General features: G+C 35.4%; 3 protein-coding genes and 1 pseudogene across 3 annotated transcripts; 3 read left to right on the top strand and 1 right to left on the bottom strand.

The window, feature by feature from the left end:
• Positions 1–1,522: 1,522 nt before the first annotated feature.
• On the bottom strand, positions 1,523–3,247 carry LOC145575161 (uncharacterized). The gene is made up of 2 exons (XM_081633067.1): positions 3,175–3,247; positions 1,523–1,926 (listed from the first exon to the last, which is right to left on the bottom strand). Exons 1-2 carry the CDS (start codon positions 3,245–3,247, stop codon positions 1,523–1,525), a joined length of 477 nt encoding a protein of 158 aa, XP_081489193.1.
• Positions 3,248–4,006: 759 nt separating this feature from the next.
• Positions 4,007–8,676, top strand: LOC145576226 (protein AUXIN RESPONSE 4-like). Its single transcript, XM_081634007.1, has 2 exons — positions 4,007–5,285; positions 7,938–8,676. Exons 1-2 carry the CDS (start codon positions 4,077–4,079, stop codon positions 8,196–8,198), a joined length of 1,470 nt encoding a protein of 489 aa, XP_081490133.1. The 5' UTR covers positions 4,007–4,076; the 3' UTR covers positions 8,199–8,676.
• A 1,412-nt stretch (positions 8,677–10,088) lies between these two features.
• LOC145576225 (F-box protein At1g55000-like) lies at positions 10,089–13,501 on the top strand. The gene is made up of 2 exons (XM_081634006.1): positions 10,089–10,511; positions 12,695–13,501. The coding sequence occupies exons 1-2, from the start codon at positions 10,116–10,118 to the stop codon at positions 13,070–13,072; spliced, it is 774 nt and encodes a 257-aa protein (XP_081490132.1). The 5' UTR covers positions 10,089–10,115; the 3' UTR covers positions 13,073–13,501.
• A 1,456-nt stretch (positions 13,502–14,957) lies between these two features.
• LOC145576224 (zinc finger CCCH domain-containing protein 2 pseudogene) lies at positions 14,958–16,467 on the top strand (annotated as a pseudogene).
• Positions 16,468–19,570: the final 3,103 nt, after the last annotated feature.

Raw genomic sequence — 19,570 nt, 5'->3', positions numbered from 1 at the left:
TTATTAAATATCATTATTATAATAATTCAATATTAAGTATTAATTTTAAGCAGAGCAGAGCAGAGCAGGGCAGGGCAGGGCAGGGCAGAGCAGAGCAGATTGAAGCAGAGCAGAGCAGACCAAAGCAAAGCAGAGCAGATTTCAGCAAAGCAAAGCAGAGGAGAGCAGCTCTAAAGAACGGGGCCTTAATACAACTAGTAGGAAAAGAAAATCTAGATTGTTTAGCTAATGGACAAATTTGACACAAAACTTTCAGCTAGACAACCTTGAACATCAGTCCCTTTTATAGAGTACTTGACCTTATTGAAAGACATATGTCCTAACCTAAGATGCCAGAGTTTGTCTTCTTCAACGGCAGTTAAACTATGACTTTGAATGTCAACTGCACAATTATTTAAACACAGAAAATCTTCATTCAAACTGTAGAGTTCTCTGTCCAGTTTACCAAACACAATTGGCTTGGTGAAGGATGGGCCCTGGATCAAACATGTATCATTAGTAAATGATACAGAACATGAAATGTCTTTGCATAACTTTGATATAGAAATCCAAGCACATGTAATACATTTTGAAGTATTATGCCTGAGTTTAAAATAACTATTCCTGTATGCTCAACCTTTAGTTTCTTTCCATCAGGTATAGTTATAAAACGATCTTGTTTAGTCAATTTATCATATGTTTTGAACATGCTAATATCAGCACACATATGATCAGAAGCTCCACTGTCTAATATCCATGTAGACATTAAAAAAGAAGCTAGGCAATAGTTACCTGCCAGATGAGAGGATGCTGCTAGACCAAGGGAACTTGAACCTCCAGATAGTTCACCTTGTCTAGTAGCAGATTGTTTATCCAGATATTGCATCATTTGCTTGTGCTGCTCCTGAGTAACTGTCAGATTAACCATATCAGTGGAATGATGCTCCTCTGAGTCATCCATCATAATAGAAGTTGCTACTCTCTTGTTATTAGGCTTGAAATCAACCGAATATCCATGAAGCTTGAAGCATTTGTCTCTGGTGTGATTCCTTATTTTGTAGAAATCACAATATAACTTGTTTCTTGTGTAGACAAAATTTCTTGAATTACCAAAACCAGAATCAGATTGCTGCACTGATGTTCTCATATCAGATTGTTGTATTGTTGTTCTCATAGAACTAGATCCTTGATGAGGTTGCTGAAACCTATTATCACTGAATTTCTTAGCATAAAATGCTGCAGTATCAAGATTGATCTGATTCTTGAGGTTGCTTAAGTTGATGTGAATTTCTTCTTGCAACAACAATCTATATGCCTTGGAAACAGTTGGCAATGGATTCATCATCAAAATAGTGCTCTTAGTATGTGAATACTTTTCATTCACTTTCATCAAAAAATGAATCAACCTCTGATTTTGCTGAGACTTAAGAAGTTGCGGAGTAATAGTACAATTACATCCAGTGCAAACACAAGCAGGAAGAGGATCTAATCCATCTAATTGATCCCAAAGTTACTTAATTTGAGTAAAAAATTCAGGAATGCCTTATGATTCAGACTGAGAAATATCAGCTAATTGTTGTTGCACTGAAAACAATTGAGGTCCAGAAGATTGACTGAATCTCTTATCTAAATCTAGCCAAATTAATCTTGTTGTCTTCAAATAAAGAACACTACGAGCAATCGAAGGATCAAGAGAGTTTAGAATCCAGGAAATTGCCAGATTATTGCATCTGTTCCAGATTTTGAAATTAGATGAGCTGTTTGAAGGTTGATTAAGACCTCCATCAACAAAGCATAATTTGTTTCTAGCAGATAACGCAATCGTCATAGATCGCTTCCAGTCATTGAATAAGGTTCCATCGAACACAATATTCACCAATTTAGATGTTGTGAGATCAGAATTACTCAAGAAGTATACAGAATTTGGATTCTGTGAAGGATCATTATCTGCATTTCCATAAGAATTTGCAGAATTATTTCTAGAATTTCAAGGCGCCATTTTCAAAATCAACCAAGAAAAATGAAGAAAAATTGATCAAGAAGAAGAAGAATAATGCGGAAGTAAGAATCAGGATACGAGCATTTGCTCTGATACCATGTTGAAGTTCAGAGTATGAACTTCATCTTTGCAAAAATGGCAGAAAAATCTAGAGGAAAATAGAGAGAAAAAGGAAGAAGATGGTTGTAGAGAGAGAAAGAGAGATTATTATTATGATTAGAGAGTTATTACATCAGCTAAAGGAGAGTACGTATATATACACGAGTTAGTTGTGATCATAACAACTTGCATAACAAACTTTTCAAATTCTAACAGAATTGCTGACTAGGAAGAAGTTTGTTGTAGCTGACGTGGCTTCTCTTGCTGAGGTGGAGAGTGAGATACTCCAACACTTTATTTTTTTAAAAGGTGGTAAAGGTCTCACTTTATGGTATTATTAAAGCTTAAATGGGTTAGTATTTATTAATCATGGTTACCCTAATCCTTCACTACATTAATTAACTAACCCACACTACTCTTGACCAATTATGATCATCACTCCAACGGTCCAACCACACAGCCAACTCCTGTCCAACCCATCACCAATGACTACCTAGCCAAACACCAACAGTCCAACACCCACCCATCGACAATCACCTACTAGTCTACCACCCATCACAAATTTCAATACTTTTTTCGTATAGAGATATGCCAAAATTATTTTTGATGTGTTTAAATCAATTTTTTCGTTACTCATTCACAAATATTCACAAAAAATTGCTTTAAAAATTGGAAATTTTGTCAGAAAAAACCATTTATAACAACCATTTTGCTAGGAAAAACCTTATAAATAATTTTTGACAAGGAGAAACCAGATTGTAAAATATTTTTGTTGAAGACAACCTAAGATCTCTAATCTCTCAATTAACCACTAATTTTCCCTTAATTCTTCTAATTACTCATAACTCTCATTAACTATTTAATAATTAGGTTGATTATAAATTTTTTTTTTTAAAAAAAAACCACCCTCACCACCACTAGTCAGCCACCCTCTCCTTCTCCCCCTCCCATGGCAGCAGCCCCCTCCCCCCTCTCCCATCCCTGCCGGCGTCCAACTCGCCGGCTGAACCCTACCTCCGAGTTCCTAAACGCAGCTAAAGCATGAACCAACAACATGAAGACTCATTGCCAAATCCAAACTGGGCTCACCTAATTACCTTCAACCGCACATCTCGATCTCTTAACAATTTCAACGCTTAAATTGCGAAATTTAAGCCTTAACCGAGACATCCTTAGAAGCAATAGTATCGCTAGCAAGCTTCAAAAGAAATGGGCCTACAACAAGGGAAGATTCATCTAAATTGAGTGGGATTTTTTGTGGGTCGGATTTTTTGTGTGTTTAATGGAGGAGAGAGAAAGTGTTGGTGGTGGAGTTTTAGCAGAGCATGGCATTTTTTGGGGGTAGAAATGGAGCAGAGAGAAAGAAAGGATGAAATTGAAAGGAAGTAGATGAAGATTGAAGAGCTTTGGGTTTGAATTGCTGGGTCAGGAGCGGGGTCGCCGGCGGGGCAGAGAGGGGCTGATGGGTTCGGTTCGCCGAGGGTGAGGGGTTCTAGGCAGCGACTGGAGATGGGGAGGGGGCTGCCGCCATGGGAGGGGGCTGCCTGGTGGTGATGACTTGGTGAGGATGGTTTTTGTTTTTTTTAAAAAAAATTATTTAACAATTAGCTTAATTATTAAATAGTTGGTGAGAGTTTTGAGTAATTAGATTAATTAAGGTGAAATTAGTGGTTAATTGAGCGATTAGAGATCTCAGGTTGTGTTCAACAAAAATATTTTACAAACTGGTTTCTCCTTGCCAAAATTTTTTTATAAGGTTTTTTCCAACAAAATAGATGTTATAAATAGTTTTTTCTGACAAAATTTCCTTAAAAATTAGATACTTTTTCCTAAAAAAAATTCAAAAAGTGTTTATTTTTTTGTTCCATATGTGCTAATGTGCTATGTCACTCGTTACCTCGGATGAATTTAAATCTAGATATTCCCGAAAATAGAATTCAAACACCCACTTCAATTCATTCTTCCTCTCACTAAGCTCAACCCTGTAAAGCACTCAACAATGGCGATCATCACTGAACACGAAGACAACCAGAACAACCAACCATCTTCTCCTTCCAAATCCAAACCCAAACCCAGACCAAAATCCAAATCCAAACCCAAATCAAAACCCAAACCCAGAACCCAAACCCAAAACCCCTTCATCTTCTGGTTCTACTTCACTGTAACAATCTCTGTCATCACTTCCATCTTCGTTTCTCTCTCCTCTTTCACTTCTCCTGATCCCAAAACCTGGTTTTTGAAATTACCCACAATTCTCAGAGATCATTATTCTAAAGGGAGAACAATCAAGGTTCAGATTAACCCTAATGAACCCCCAATTGAGGTATTTTCTTACTCCCAAGGTTCCAGAACTTCTGAAAATGTGTTGATTGTTCATGGGTTAGGTTGTAGTTCTTTCACATTTAAAAGGGTAGTTGATGATTTAGGTTCTAATGGGTTTTTTGGGGTGGCAATCGATTTACCGGGTTCCGGGTTTTCGGACAAGACTGTGGAAAGAGAGATTGAGGTTGTTCGTGAAGCTGGGGTTTTAGAGAAGTTTTCAGAGATGTATGAGGAGATTAAGGAGAAGGGAATTTTTTGGGGTTTTGATAATTTGATTGAAAATGGGCATCTTCCTTATCAAGAGGTTAAAATTCGGGTTTCGAAACAGAAGATTGTTGAGCCATTGGAATTGGGATCACAAGAATTGGGTAGGGTTTTGGGACAAGTTATTGATTCAATGGGATTAGCCCCTTTGCATTTGGTGCTACATGATTCAGCTTTGGTTATGGGAGCAAATTGGGTTGCTGAAAATGCAGGGTTATTGAGGAGTCTTACACTTATTGATACTATGCCTAGGGGAACAGCATTGCCCTTGTGGGCATTGCAAGTGCCCTTGATTCGGGACGTGGTTTTGAGGGTTGATTCCGTGTTTGGAAGATTGATGGGTTCATGTTGTTCGAAGTCGTTTCAGGGTTCGAGTTTGGAGGCTCATAGGGTTCTTTTGAAGGGTAGAGATGGGAGGGAGACGATTGTGGGAGTCGGGAGGAATTTGAATCAGAGTTTTGATTTGGCTCAATGGGCTAGTATGGATGGTGTTAAGGGTTTGCCAATACAAGTGCTTTGGTCTGGTAGTTGGTCTGAAGAGTGGAATGACGAAGGTAAACGTGTCGCTGAGGTTGTATCTCAAGCAAAGTTCATCAAGCATTCTGGTGGGAGGTGGCCTCAGGTAGGATCTCAGGATTCCTGTATGAATTGTTTTAAAGTATTGTTCTTTTGCTTGAATTTTTTGTTGAAATGTTTAGTGAACCATTTGATTGTTAGAACTGAGATATGCAACACTAGATGAGCTGAAAATGCTTTTAAGGGAATAACACATTTTTATTCTGCCATAAAATTTTATTCTACCATAATCATTCTTAGTTTTTGAACTCAAAATCATGACATCGCTGGAAAAACTGTCAAGTAGCACTTCATTTCATCTCACCTCACATTTGGTATCAAGTTGAGAAGATTTTACCGTGACTTGGAATTTTTTGTATAATTGAATTTTAGTCACACCTCATTCACATTCTCTCAACTCTAAATTGGGACATACAGTTCCTATTTGACTTCTCCAAGAAAGTAAGTGCAGTGGAATGCAATATGCATAATGTATTACTGTGTCAGAAGTAAGTGTAGATTGTCCAGTCAAGGTGTCAACTTTTAACGTTAGGAGTTCGATTATGGACTAAACTAAAAAGATATATAATTGCTTTCTCTGTAGTCTGCACCTTGCTCTTTATGAGATGTTGCCAAAGCAGTTTTCATTTGATATTGATGACTATGCTGTTCAAGTTCTTCATTTTGCATCAAACTAGCCTTGTCCAGCACGAGTCATGGGATAGCATATGGAGACTGTAGCTTAGGTCCTTAATATTTAAATTTTATCTACTCTTTGGACCTATGTAGCATGGAAACAAAAACAGGAAACAAATAGGGGAAACATGAAAAAATTAAAAAAGAAACATGGCAATGCCGAGATTGAAACATTAAGACAAAGATATTTGCTAGAAACACAAAGTTATCTTTTGTATTTTTTATGATAGGAAAATAAATAAATAAAAGAAAGTAAAAGTATTTTGTTGGGGCTTATATTAGGATTTTAGTTTAATGAATAGGTCATCTTGGGGCATTAAGTATCTTTAAGGATGCTACTAGGTAGTCATTTGAAGAATAGGTTTCTTACTAAGTTACTAAAGCTTCCAAGTTTCTGAAACAGAAACAGGAAATGTAGCCTTCATGAGAGTTTTTGTGCTTCATAACCTTTGGGTATTTTGCTGTTTATGTGGAATAGCAGTGAACACCCTCATCAATGTCTAAGTAGAATCGATGTCATTGTAATTTGTTCTTGTTGCTGTCTAAGTGCCCAATTTCTCCTCACTAAAACTGTTTTCAGTTGTTATGGTTGGGTAGGCTTTCTGTTTTTATTTTTACCAAAAATTGTTGCTTGTCTTCTATCTTGGGCATGTTTTGTTTGAGGCTACAGTTTTTAACTCTTGTATGTCTTTCTGCTTCAATTATGAACTCTTATCTTTATTTGTAATAAATAGTATTGTCAAATTAGAAATTTAGAATGATATAATTTTGTATTACAATCGACTGTAGACCCTTTCCATGAATATTTGTTTCAAATGATTTGCCTCATAAATGATGACAATTCTAACATTTACTTCAAGGATCATGAACAAATTAATCCATGAATTATCATAACCTGGCAATCTCCATTGTCCAGAATTCCAGCCTAAAGCAATATATCCTGGAAATATATTAACATAAAAGTTGTTGCTGTATGAGATTCTGTTGCTCTTGATGATCTTGTTTTTCTCTTTCATACCTTTGGACCTAAGGGGTACTGTCATGTTTTTTACATGAGACTGTTTCGCAAAACTTTAATGTGAGATAAAAAAAAATCTATCTGCGGAAATTGTAGCACTCCACTCATCCCTAGAAGTTACCAGGTCGCTGATAGAATATTGTTTGCTGATAGCAGTTGGTATTGTGCAGCACTAGACTGTTGTACATTGTAGACAGTTCTCAGGGTTGTTTTTGGCCTTCTGATTATTTCTATTTTCAGGGATTCTCTTTAGACCCTATTGGTTAATTATGATCACATTCTTGTGATTGGGTCCCGTTCTTTTAAACATTATTTTGGACTTGGGGAGGGTCGAGGGAGGCTTTTTTTTTTGTTTTTTTTTTGGGGTAAAAGAGGGGGGGGGGTGTTTTGTTGCGAATCAGACCACCGTGTGCTCATAACCTGATTATAATTTGAGTCATTTAACTTATCTCTTTGTCTTTTATATTTTAAAACATTTTGCTTTGTCAAATGCAAATTTTATGTGCTCTGATGACTATTAAAGTGTTCAATACATGTTCTTGACAGTCTTTGAGTGGGTTTGACAAATTGACTCCACTGCTATGCATAAGATTAAATAAGTGCATTAGAAATTTTCTGTGAAAATCTGATGATGTACAAGATATTATGATGTAATTTATAATTCTTACTCAGTAGAGAACCTACATGGAGTAAGAGAGTCAAAATAAAGCCATACCAATATACCATACATTGTTTTGAAAAAGGCCTATATGTGTTAATTGACCAACGGCCGCCTCATGGCATGGCCTTTGCACCATGCCTTAATTTTTTATCTGGGAGAAAAGGTAATGCTGCCATGTCATGATCCTGTGCTGCTGGCTGCCCCAGCACAGCACACTTGTAGCACGGTCTTGTGCCACCTTTAGTTATGCATTGCTGGTCTTTCTACTGTAGTTCTATAGAAAGCTTAGTCAGTTATTAACTTATTATCTTTATTTAATGTAGTGTCTATTGTAATTATTGCAGGATGACACTTCAAGTGAGGTAGCTGAAAACATCATTAGTTTAATATCTTCTCTACCAAAGACTGATAGAAAAGCTGATGACGAACCTTTGCCAGAGCATATTCAAAAGATGCTTGATGAAGCAAAAAGTGGAGGCAGTAATGACCAGCATCATGGTCATGGTAGCCATAGCCACCATGATGGGCATACTCATGGTCATGGCCATCATGCAGGTTACATGGATTCCTACGGTCTTGGTCAAGGTCATGGATGGGGAATGTGATCTTCGACTCTATCCTTAATTTCTGGTAAAAATATGAAACGGGCCATGATATAGTTGTTGAAAGCAACATAAACCTCAAATATTTGCTAATGTGAAAGTGTCTTGGATATGGCCCGAGTTAACTAATTGCCAAATTTGAGATCATGCATAGCAGAGCATTGACATGCTAGATAGTGGGTTTCTTTTTTCTAGATCCTCATATCAGCGTACTTTGATTTAATTTTTTTTTTAATTTTTTTTTTCCCATCTTGTTTTCTTCTGTTTCATATTTGAATTTGTGCTTGTGATTTTAGTAGTTTACCGGGCTTCAATTTTGTTGATCTACTCGGTTTTCCAGGTTGTTGGGTATATTAGATTTTCCCTGCTCCTGATTGATTTAAGGATGGTAGGATGTGGTATTTTCAGGTTGTCGAACAGTTTGTTGTATAATGAGCTTGTATCTTCATATGTAGTGAATGAAATTAGTGTTTTTCGGTTTTGTTTTTCTGCTTTGGTATGCTTCCAAATATTCAATGACTTTGATCACATCTTGTTTGTCAGTTGCTGAAACTACTTCCATAATAACCAGGAAAACGTACATATAAAAGTGCTATAAAGTGATCGAGAAAACCATTTAAAGAAGCTTTGATTGCTCATTTCTATCATTAACCATCAGTAACTAAAGGCTCTAGAAGCCATTCCTTAATCCTTATCACAAACATTGTACTTGTATGCTTTTTATGTCAATAACTAGATTAGTGTCCGTGGGATGCACGGATTTAACCAAAAAAATTTAATTTTGCATAAATTAAAGTTGTATATTATTGAAATAGTTTGAAAATCAATACGTGACTTACTACAATAATAATAACGTTTGATACTCTAGTCCCTAATTCAATGGTACATACGAAGTAAAAAAGAAAAACAAACAGGGATGTGATATGGTAAAATGGGATTAAATAGAGGAAATGAAGTTTAGCTGATAGTCAAAGTGATCTTGCAATTTTTTGGAGAAAAGAAAATAGTCACATTAATTTATTCTTCCCGACACAATATAAAATGCATCTCATTATATAAAAAAGTATGATTTCCCAAAAAAATAACCAAATAGGAAATCGATTATATTATACAAATATTATTTTAAAAGATTTTGACAAGAAAAGATACGAATTATAATATTTAGAATAAAATTTTAGTTAATTGTGTATACATAGAAGATATAAGAAAACCAATAACAAATCATATTATCATATTATATAAATATTCTCTAAAGCATTTTTGGCAAGAGAAGATGAAAGATGGTTTTGGAGGGAAAATGACAGCACCGAGAAATGACACGTGTCATTCTTGGTGTGTGTTTTAGTATTATGTTATTAATGTAAGCCTTCTCTAAACATTTCGATTAAAAAAGAACTGAAGAAGCTTGATTACCATCCCTTAAAACTTTTCCTACTTAAAATGAGTTTCCCCACCAACCACACCGAATTTGCTTGATTATAAGATAAACGAATGTGTGATTATATTTATTTATCAACCCATGCTAAAAGCTTCCCTGACACTTGTCATTCCTTGTGAAATATTTTCCTACCTTTTTTCGTTTCTCTCTTTTCTTTTTATACCTTATTTATTTTATTTTTAATTTGATAATCATATTCCATATATACCCAAATACTAGTAAAATATATTTCTGAATATCTTTTACATTCTTCATACTCTGTATTTTGTATTATTATTATAGTTAAAAAATATTTAACAACTGAGCATTACACGGAATTTTAACCTAGTATTGCGTAAAACGTAAGTCAACCAAAAAAATGAAAAATGTATGAACACTTCATTCTTAGGCACTTCGTATCTGATTTCTTTACCACTCACGAAGTATTTATTTGTCACTAAAATAAATTCTCAAAATTTCATATCAAATTAATTTATCGAACAATGGGGTGTTGTGGAGATGAAGAGGAAGACAACCTCCTCCACCAACCCCTTATCTCATCGGAAAATCTCGAAACCACCGTAGAATCCACCATTTCTCCGATGAATTCACACTTCTCCGCCTTAATTTGCCGCGACATCCTCCGAATCATCTTCCAGAAGCTTCCGATCGCCGACATAGCTCGCGCTGCCTGCGTTTGCAGGGCTTGGAGTTCCGTCGCTTCTGATAGGGATATTCAAACGGCGTCGTTTAAGGCGCCTTGGAAATTGAAGGAGATTGTCGGTGATCCGATTTCCGGAAGTTTCTGGAGAGATAATAGTTTGAATAAGTTCGCTATTTCTCATCGTATTCGTAGCGGTGATTCCGTTGCTAGCCTCGCTGTCAAGTACTCTGTTCAGGTTTTGTCTCTCTTTCTCTTTATTGGCTTGTTTTGATTTGTTCTTTTAAATTGTGTGTGCATTAACTTAATATTGATTACACCGACGGACGCGTGATTTTGATGCTCATAGTTAGCCTCGAGGGTTGCGTATATCAAAACCGATTATGTATGGATTAATTTTATTGCCAATGTAGTTAATTGGTTTCTTGTTAGGATTGATGATTTTTATGAATGGCAATGGTTTATGAATTGCTTGAATAATGAATATTATTATTATTATTATTTGAATTTAGTGGTATACTTAAATTGATTTAGTATAGATTGACTGAGTTTTTATGTGTAATGAATGAATGTGTTTTGGAAAATATGTTAAAAAGATACGTGGATTGTGGAGGGAATTTTGATAAGTTTGTAGAATGATGATTAACACGAACAGTTAGTAGAGAGATTGTTTTTGATAAAAATGTTGTGCTGCTTGAAAGTCGGTGTGTTCTACTGAAAAAGATCATTAATTTAATAAAAGAAAGAATGAGTAATGGCTCAAATTTGTAGAGGAATTCATGAACTTGTGCACTTTGTTATTGTGAAGTTTGTAAAACCGCGAGTATCTTATTGAAAGTAGATTTGGGTGCATACTTTTTTTGGCTTTTGTTTGTCTTGCTGTTTGAATGGGCACCTGGTACTCTGGTAGGTGATTATCGCTGCATGTTGTGGAGGTTCAAGGCTGTAATGTTTAGGCAACGGTTGGGGCCTTGAGAGGAGCTTACTTACTAGTGTAGTTTGTATGTAAAGGGGATGTCTTGTGACAATTGATAAGACTTAGGATTTTCTATGATGTTTGCAAGAATGGATATTTAGTGAGGTTAATTAACAGCAATTGGCAGTTGAGATAACTTTCTAGCAATTATGCTGAAATATACACCTGCTCAGTTGCTCCTATTAGATTCTGTTTTAATTTATCTGATAAATGTGGGCTTACTGGTTTCTTGAACCAGTCTAGACTTGAGCAATAATCAGCTAGATAGAGATTACGATACCATCTTCCAATAGCCATAGCATAGGTTATGAAAGATTCCTAGATGGTTGGTGTTTACATCGTATTGGAACTTTCAAAGTGATTTTTGCTATTGTTTTTTGTTTTTTGATGGGCAATCCATGACCAGAATAGAAGATGATACCCTTAGTCCTTAGAAGCGTGACCATATCTTTATAACCTGTTTACTAACTTGAATCTCAGATATCATTCGACCTTGATCGTCTTCCTTTGTTTTCTTTCCCATAACTTTAAATGTATGGCTACTGTCTATTCCTTAGTTAGTGCTACTTTTGTGGTATTACATTACCAGTTTACAATGTGGGAATAGGCCCTTTTGCCAGTCTTCTCTCTACTTGTTGAGTAAGTGTTTTTGTGTGGATCCTTGAAGAGCAGTATTGAATTGAGAAAATTTTGATAGGAGAGTGATTAGGGTGGCAGTGTTGCTGTTTTGATGATCGGATAGCGAGTTAGGCTGGTCATAGATAATGAAGTATAGCATGGGATAAACTCCTCCGTAGGCATAGATGTTGTTTATAGTCAAGACCTTTAAGCTTGCTGGAGAAGTGATGACTTTCTGAGTATATTGAAAATTGAAAAGAGCTAAGTTAATTTCTGTGGAGCAAAGTTCTAGTAAGTACATCTTATTGGACTGCCCTCAGATGTATGTGAAATAGAGAGCATTGTGCAACGGGGTTTCTGAGCACTGAAGGATTTGTTTAAATCTTGGTATATATTTCCATGCTACTCCTTGTGGAAGCTTTATCCCATGCATGCTGTGTCCTGGCACTCTGCTCTTTTGGTGTGTCCCATGGCCTCTAATATCCAATGTACCTTTTACATATGTTTAATAAATGATATCTACCTTCCAGGGGCATAACTATTAGGAAAAAGGGTATGGGGCGCATCAAATCATGTAGAGGAAAGAGAAAGTAGGTTAATTCAGAGGATAGAGAGAGGGAGGGGAGAGGGGGGATGAACTCCCTAAAAGGGCAAAGCTATTATTACACATGCTTTTAGAAGATAGTAATTACAGGACTTGCACCATTATTTATTATTAGGACTTCTATGACCGGAGTGCCTTTTCCAGTTTACCTTCTTTTGTCTTGTGGAATAAGTGCTTGACATATCTGCTGCAGTTGGTAATTATATCTCTCATGGATATTCAGGTTATGGAAATTAAACGATTGAACAACATGATGAGCGACCATGGGATATATTCAAGGGAAAGGTTGCTCATTCCTTTGAGCAATCCAGACATCCTTATTAACAGTATATGCTACATAGAGCTTGATGTGTATGCAAATAGAGAAGCAGCAGTCTTGTATCTGGAGGGAGGTCCACCCGAGAACAAGTTTAGCTGCTCCACTAGTAGAGCAACCTCAGAACTGGCTAAGAAAAGAGTGATTGAATCTGTTAGGAGGAGCCTGCAGGTCGATGATGAGATTGCTCGGTACTATCTATCTATAACCGATGGAGATCCTCGATCTGCACTCTCTGAATTCTCTGAGGACCTTAGCTGGGAAAGGCAGACAGGTCTAGCCTAGTCGAACCTTCAAACAGAAAGCTAGCCATTGCTAGAGCAGAAGGCTTGGTCACATTTTATAAGAAGCCTTATTGTCAGTACCTGTGTGATTCTATTCTGATTTCAGACCTTGAAACGCTACTTGCAAGATTCAATTTACAATAATTTCCATAGTCATTGCTGCGCGAATCTGTTTGCCTACGATCTGCTCTAAATGGCAAGTAGATATCATATTGCTCAAATTTGTAAGTTTGTTAATCTGTAAATTGTAAGTTTCTAGTAAATTAAGCTGGCTTTGTCACACAAAATAACATACTATGATAAGGCCAAACAAATATTCTGTATAGTGCATGCATTTACTTCGTACTAAATAAGCAGTAATTTGGTTGTATTTGTTGCCTAGAAACTGTAAAATTAAGATATGGAATTGTGTGAAATCTGGGTTAATTCTTATACTGTAGTTATCTCTTGAGAGCCGCCTCTTTTCCACCACCCAGAAATAGAGCACATGAAAAGTACTCAAATACAAGCAAAGGTAATAAATTGCTGATGAGAAGAAGATTATGATTGCCATTTGCCAACATTTTTAGGACACGACAAGTGTTTACACCATGAGAGCAGTGACCCCTGTTTTATATGTATCAACAATATTACAATATAAATACTCCGGCTAAATTTAAATTTAAATTTAAATTTAATTGTCTGAAAATTTTAATTTACATAGTATTTATTATTATTATTATTAATCTTTTGATATGAACCAACTATATATTATACGTACTATTACTTTGATCTATCTCTGATACTAAAAGTTAAGAATTTTTATGTTCTCTCTGATTTAAATAATTCCTCCTATCTTACCTATAAAAAAGTATCCATTTAAGGGGATTTAAACTTCTAATACTAAAAGCTAATTAACTCATGACACAAATAAGGGTGAGCAACACAAAATACCCCATTAAAATTTCTCAGAATCAAAATCCAATGTATGTGTGAGTTTTTGAAAATGAGAATTGGGGCGGAAACCAAAGTTGCAATAGGATCTGAAAAATAAGAATTGAAATTAGAACTATTTGAAATCATTATTTATATACTTGAATAAAAAAAAATACCAATTTTTTATTTTTTTTTAAAAATTGCAGAATATATGATGTAGATACTTAATCAATTTCTTATTCTGATTAGATGAAGTTTATTCCTTTTTCTATCTTTCAAAAATTAATTAAAAAAAAAAAAAAAAAAAACAAAACTGTTCCATCTAGTAATATAAAACATTTATATTTTATTAAACTAAACTTTTTACCTTCAAAGAATACACTATGAAAGTGTATGACCAAGTTATTTCCTTACTAAATTTAATTTTTAGCTCTTATATATATCCTAACTTATATCGTTATCCTTTAAAAATTACACAGGAAAATTGAGATAAGCCTAACAATATTTCACTCAACCATTTTATCCATTTAGTAATAGAAAAATTACGGTATGTCGTAGTAGAAAGTCAAATTTGGTACGTCGTAGAGAGTATCGTATCCTAGTGATGTACCAAACGAGCACAAGACAAGACAACAGGTAGTGCAGCAGATGGCTTAACGTGGTACAATGTTATGTGAAGCTGCCACATACTTGTTTTTGCATGCTCTTTCCTAATACTATTCAGCCACGCATTTCTGTCACCATACCTTCCTCCTTCCCTCTTTCTCTTCTCCCATTTTCTCTCTCCTCCCAATTTTTAAAATTAATTAAATAAATGAATATACTCACTCACTCATTATCTCTTTATAAAACCACCTTTCTTCCTTTCATCCCTCTTCCATTCATTCACCACATTACAATTACATACCCTCTTCTTAGCATCTTTTTGTCATAATTATTGTTGTTTCTTACTAAATTATTTCATATATAATTTTGTGATGGGGAGTGTTTGTGCTGAGCACCACCACCATTATAAGTTCCACCCTTTGATTTCGCCTAAGAAAGCCCTCCAAGACCTTAATATTCCTCCCAGGAAGCTCCTCTCTCGCCGTAGCGACGCGTCGTCTTCGGATTATTTCTCGCCTTCGTCTGAGGCCGCTGCTGCTATGCTGCATAAGTTTCTTCCTTATAATAATAATAATAATGGTGGTTCGTCGTCGTCTAATGGAGATGGTGGTTCCGATGGTGGGGGTGGAGGTGGTGGGTTTGACCCGGATGATGACCCGTACTCGTCTGACGAGTTTCGGATGTACGAGTTTAAGGTGAGGAAGTGTACTCGTAGTCGGTCCCATGATTGGACCGACTGTCCGTTCTCCCACCCTGGGGAGAAGGCTCGTCGTCGTGACCCGAGGCAGTTTCATTACTCGGGGACTGTTTGCCCCGAGTATCGCCGCTTGGGGAGTTGCTCACGAGGCGATGAGTGTGATTTTGCTCATGGTGTGTTTGAGTGTTGGTTGCACCCCGCGAGGTACCGCACTGAGGCGTGTAAAGACGGGAAGAGTTGTAAGCGTAAGGTGTGTTTTTTCGCTCACTCGCCTCGTGAGCTTAGGGTCCTTCCTGCCGAAGAGGATGGCGACGAGAAGGATGGTTGCACTCAGCGAGGAAAGCAAGATCAACAACAACATCATCATCATCAACAACATTGTTGTAGGTATTGTTGTGCACTTTCTCCTACTTCTACTTTATTAGGATTGTCCAACTTCTCCCCACCAATGTCACCCATGAAAGCGGTCGGGGCACGACCGCTTTCTCGATACTCGGACCGAGTGTCTGCATGTGGTAGCAAGGGTCTTAGTTATGAGGATATGGTGATTGCTGAGCTTTTGGGGTCATTGGAAGGTATAAGCCTCAATGAGGCCATGAGCCCCAACAAGGCTAGTCATATTCAAGGTCATGGTCATGGTCATGGTCGCGGTCTATGGGTTGATGTGGGTGGTTACGAGTCGGGTTCAGGTATTGTCCCCGGGGACGAATACCAACAACAAGAATACCAACAACAACAACAACAAATGCAATTTTCCCTTTCACCTTCAACACCAATAAGGAACCATTTTTTCAATGCCAACAACGAATCCGTTGTTGGCGGTGTCATTGATGAAAGTCCGGACATCGGGTGGGTAAATGATCTTCTAATGTAGATGTTGTTTCTCTATATATAAATATGGATCGAAGATGAATGAAGATAATATCAAGTGATAATAATAATAATAAAAATAAGTCTATGTAAATAACTTAGACGGATTATGGATGTTCTTTTGGTATTATGATGATGTGCCTTCTAGTAGGAAAGTTGTGTATTGAAGATAGACTAGAAGGGAATTTTCTATGTAATATTTTTTTGTGCTTGATCTTTATTTAGATTTTAATTAATCCTTCGGATTTGTATTTTGATTTTTCCCACGAATTTCTATATTATGAATATTATTATTATAATTATAATTATTAGGACTAGTTTAATTTTCCAATGTGTATGTAACAATAATGGGTGGATTTGTAACTTCAAAATTTTAAGGCTGCTTTATTTTGTTGGCAGATGTAATGTTTCTGGTGTGTTTTGCATGGTGATGTCTACAAAGTATACAAGTATGGTTCATATTTTGTAATTTCATGGCTGTTCTAGTAATTGATTTTATGCAAGGTAAAAAAAGATGCATCAATTTTATTTACTTGTATATATCGATGGGTTTATTCATAATACTTAAAATAAATAAGTATAAATTTATCATGTGAATTGTAAATGGGACAAACAAAAATAAGAGTATATATGAATGGGTTTAAAATGGTTAATGGACAAACAAAAAAAAAAGAGCCAAAACAGAAGAAAAATAGTACAATTTGGTTGGTAGATTATTGTGCAAATGATGTAGTTTGATAATTAATTACAGTTGTGTTCATAAATTTGATGATAAAGTTACTGATTTTTGAGAGCATTTATGAAAAATGTGCAAAATTCCACTGTTTCAATAGTTTGCTTATATATCTACAATAAAACAATCTTCATGACAACATAGAATTTTGATCATTTGTGTAAATGACATGTAGAAGAATAATCTGGAAGTAAGTGCTTCAATTGAGGTTGCATCAATGCAATAAATTGAGAAACTGCGGTGGAATGCACCGCCGGAAAACAACCCACCACCCACACACCCACCTTCTGGTCCTTCTCCTTGCATTTGAATATGGCTAGTGTAGTTTGTTACTCATTGGGAAAAAAAAAGAGGATGCTTTGAGTTGGTATTTAAAGAGAGGCTTAGTTATAATTGGTTGTTTCTCATAACTAGACCTGTTCAACGGGCTGGATTAGGGCTGGGCCGGGCCTTAATTAAATGGGTCAGACCAAATTAGGGTCAAGGTTAATCTAAAATGGACTTGCCCATAGCTAGGGGTAGACCTACACAAATCGACGGGCCCCCACTAAAAGCCATGATCCAGCCCTAAATTAAACAAGGCGGGGCAGACCACTATATTAAAGGGGCGGGCTTTTAAAGGGTTATCAAATAATGGGCTTTTAAAGCGTAAATTTTTGGCTGAGGTCACGTCTCATAAATGAACATTTAATAGAAAAAAAAAAGGACATTTATTACGAAAAAAATTGAACATTTATTTATAAACATTGCATTATATAAAAATGAACATTTATAATACTTTCTTCGTTTTTAAATACTTGCTCCACTTTCCATTTGCGGGCATTTTTAAATATTTGCTCCATTTCCTTATTTGGGAAGCTTTTACAACATTTAATTAATTTCTCTTATTTAGTGGACCCACCATGAATCATATTTTATTAATTTATTATTCTCTCTCATCTAATTATCTCCACTACTTTTGCTTTTTACAATTTTTTATTTTTCCACTAACCCCACTTCCTCAATATTTTATTACTTTCTCCTAAAACTCCGCGCATGTAGAAATAGAGTAAATATTTAAAAACAGAGGGAGTATAAGAGTAAAATAAAGAGACTATGAAACTGAATAAAAGGATTGTACATTTAATATTATATAACTGAACATTGCAATTGTAAATCAAAATGAACATATGATGTTATTGCTTCTTCATCAACATTTTTTTAAGTTTCAAGTTAAATACCTTGATTTGTACATGTTCAATTCTCTTGAATGGATATTTTGCAATTGAGCTATATGATTTAATACCAATTAAATAAATCAACAATATGTTTTTTAATAATGAACAAAATGCTGATTTCTAACATTATTAATGCTAATGTGAATTGAACATCCTTTATTATAATAACAAATATTTTATACAACTGAACAAACACAAAAAAATTTATTAATTAAAAAATAAAATGAACATTATAATGCATGAAAATGAACATTTGATTATTGCGAAATACAAAATTATTGTAAAATATGTTCAGTTAGAAAATGTTCATTTTTATTTTAGTATATGTTTAATTTTGATTACGACCTTAGCTAGTGCTCGTGCTCAGCCATTAACTACTACTTTTAAAGGGTTGGACTAGGCCTTAAGAGGCTTGAAAAAAGGTTACACTTTGAGGGCTTTTTATCCTCTATTCTAACTCTCTCTCCTAACTATAAATTTATGATTCTTTCTCTCCCGACACTCTGTATCTTATGAATCGTTATCAAGATAGAAATTCAGTCTAATCATACAAGAAAAGACTCACAACCAAACTTCATCTTTCAATGTATATATATATATATATATATATATATATATATATATATATATATATATATATATATATATATATATATATATATATAAGAGCATAGAAGTGAATACATGAGCAATAAGTGGCTATCCAATTGCACGTGCAAGTAATTAATCCTTTAACAATCAATCATCAACCCAAAATGTACATGCAAGCATAACTATTAATCAACCAAGTGCTTGGTTGGGACTTCACTTAACCCCTAGCTAATAAGAGACTAAGCTACTCACTAATCATGGTGAAGAACAACATAGCTATAAGTTCAAATTCAAGTATTAATTTATCAAGTTGAGAGGAGTGATAGAGCAAAGTAGATTGAACATGCAACAATAAATAAACAAGATTAAGAGAAGAAATTAACAATGGAAGCAATTAAAAACAGAAAATAAAGAGAGATAAAGGAAAGAGATTACTAATTGAAGCTTCAAAGTTGAGAATTCTTGAAATCAAGATAACAAACTTCAATTAAATTATTACAATGATTGAGTTTTAAGAGAATCTAAGCTAACTAATAAACTAAGGGTCTTAGAAAACCAAAGGCAAAAATATCCGTACAAATGAAGCTAAGGGTCTTATTTATACTCCCCAAAAATTATACAGTAAAATCCGTCCAAGAATCAGGATTATAGACAGGAGCGCCCGCTCTAGTGACGAGAGCACCCACTCCTGCCTCAATTGCACGCCCGTTCCTCCTGTAGTTGGTTGGGTATGTCTTCAATCCTAAGCTAAATCTTCAATTTGTATTCACACCTACAAACACTAGCAAACACATAAAAAGGGAACGAAGACACCAAAAACTACAATTATGTACAAAAGAAGTTAGAAAATAGATTAAAATGGGGGAAAAA

This window comes from Chenopodium album, chromosome 13, assembly GCF_948465745.1.
Source record: "Chenopodium album chromosome 13, dcCheAlbu1.1, whole genome shotgun sequence".
Lineage (NCBI taxonomy): Eukaryota > Viridiplantae > Streptophyta > Magnoliopsida > Caryophyllales > Amaranthaceae > Chenopodium > Chenopodium album.
Note: the sequence above shows the minus strand (reverse complement) of the source record. Positions and strands in the feature narration are given on the sequence as shown.

Coding starts and splice junctions, on each gene's coding strand:
- LOC145576225 (XM_081634006.1), top strand. CDS start 10,116: ATGGGGTGTTGTGGAGATGAAGAGGAAGACAACCTCCTCCACCAACCC. Junction 10,512..12,694: donor CTGTCAAGTACTCTGTTCAG/GTTTTGTCTCTC, acceptor ATGGATATTCAG/GTTATGGAAATTAAACGATT.
- LOC145576226 (XM_081634007.1), top strand. CDS start 4,077: ATGGCGATCATCACTGAACACGAAGACAACCAGAACAACCAACCATCT. Junction 5,286..7,937: donor CTGGTGGGAGGTGGCCTCAG/GTAGGATCTCAG, acceptor TAATTATTGCAG/GATGACACTTCAAGTGAGGT.
- LOC145575161 (XM_081633067.1), bottom strand. CDS start 3,247: ATGTCTCGGTTAAGGCTTAAATTTCGCAATTTAAGCGTTGAAATTGTT. Junction 1,927..3,174: donor ATCGAGATGTGCGGTTGAAG/GTAATTAGGTGA, acceptor ATGGAAATGCAG/ATAATGATCCTTCACAGAAT.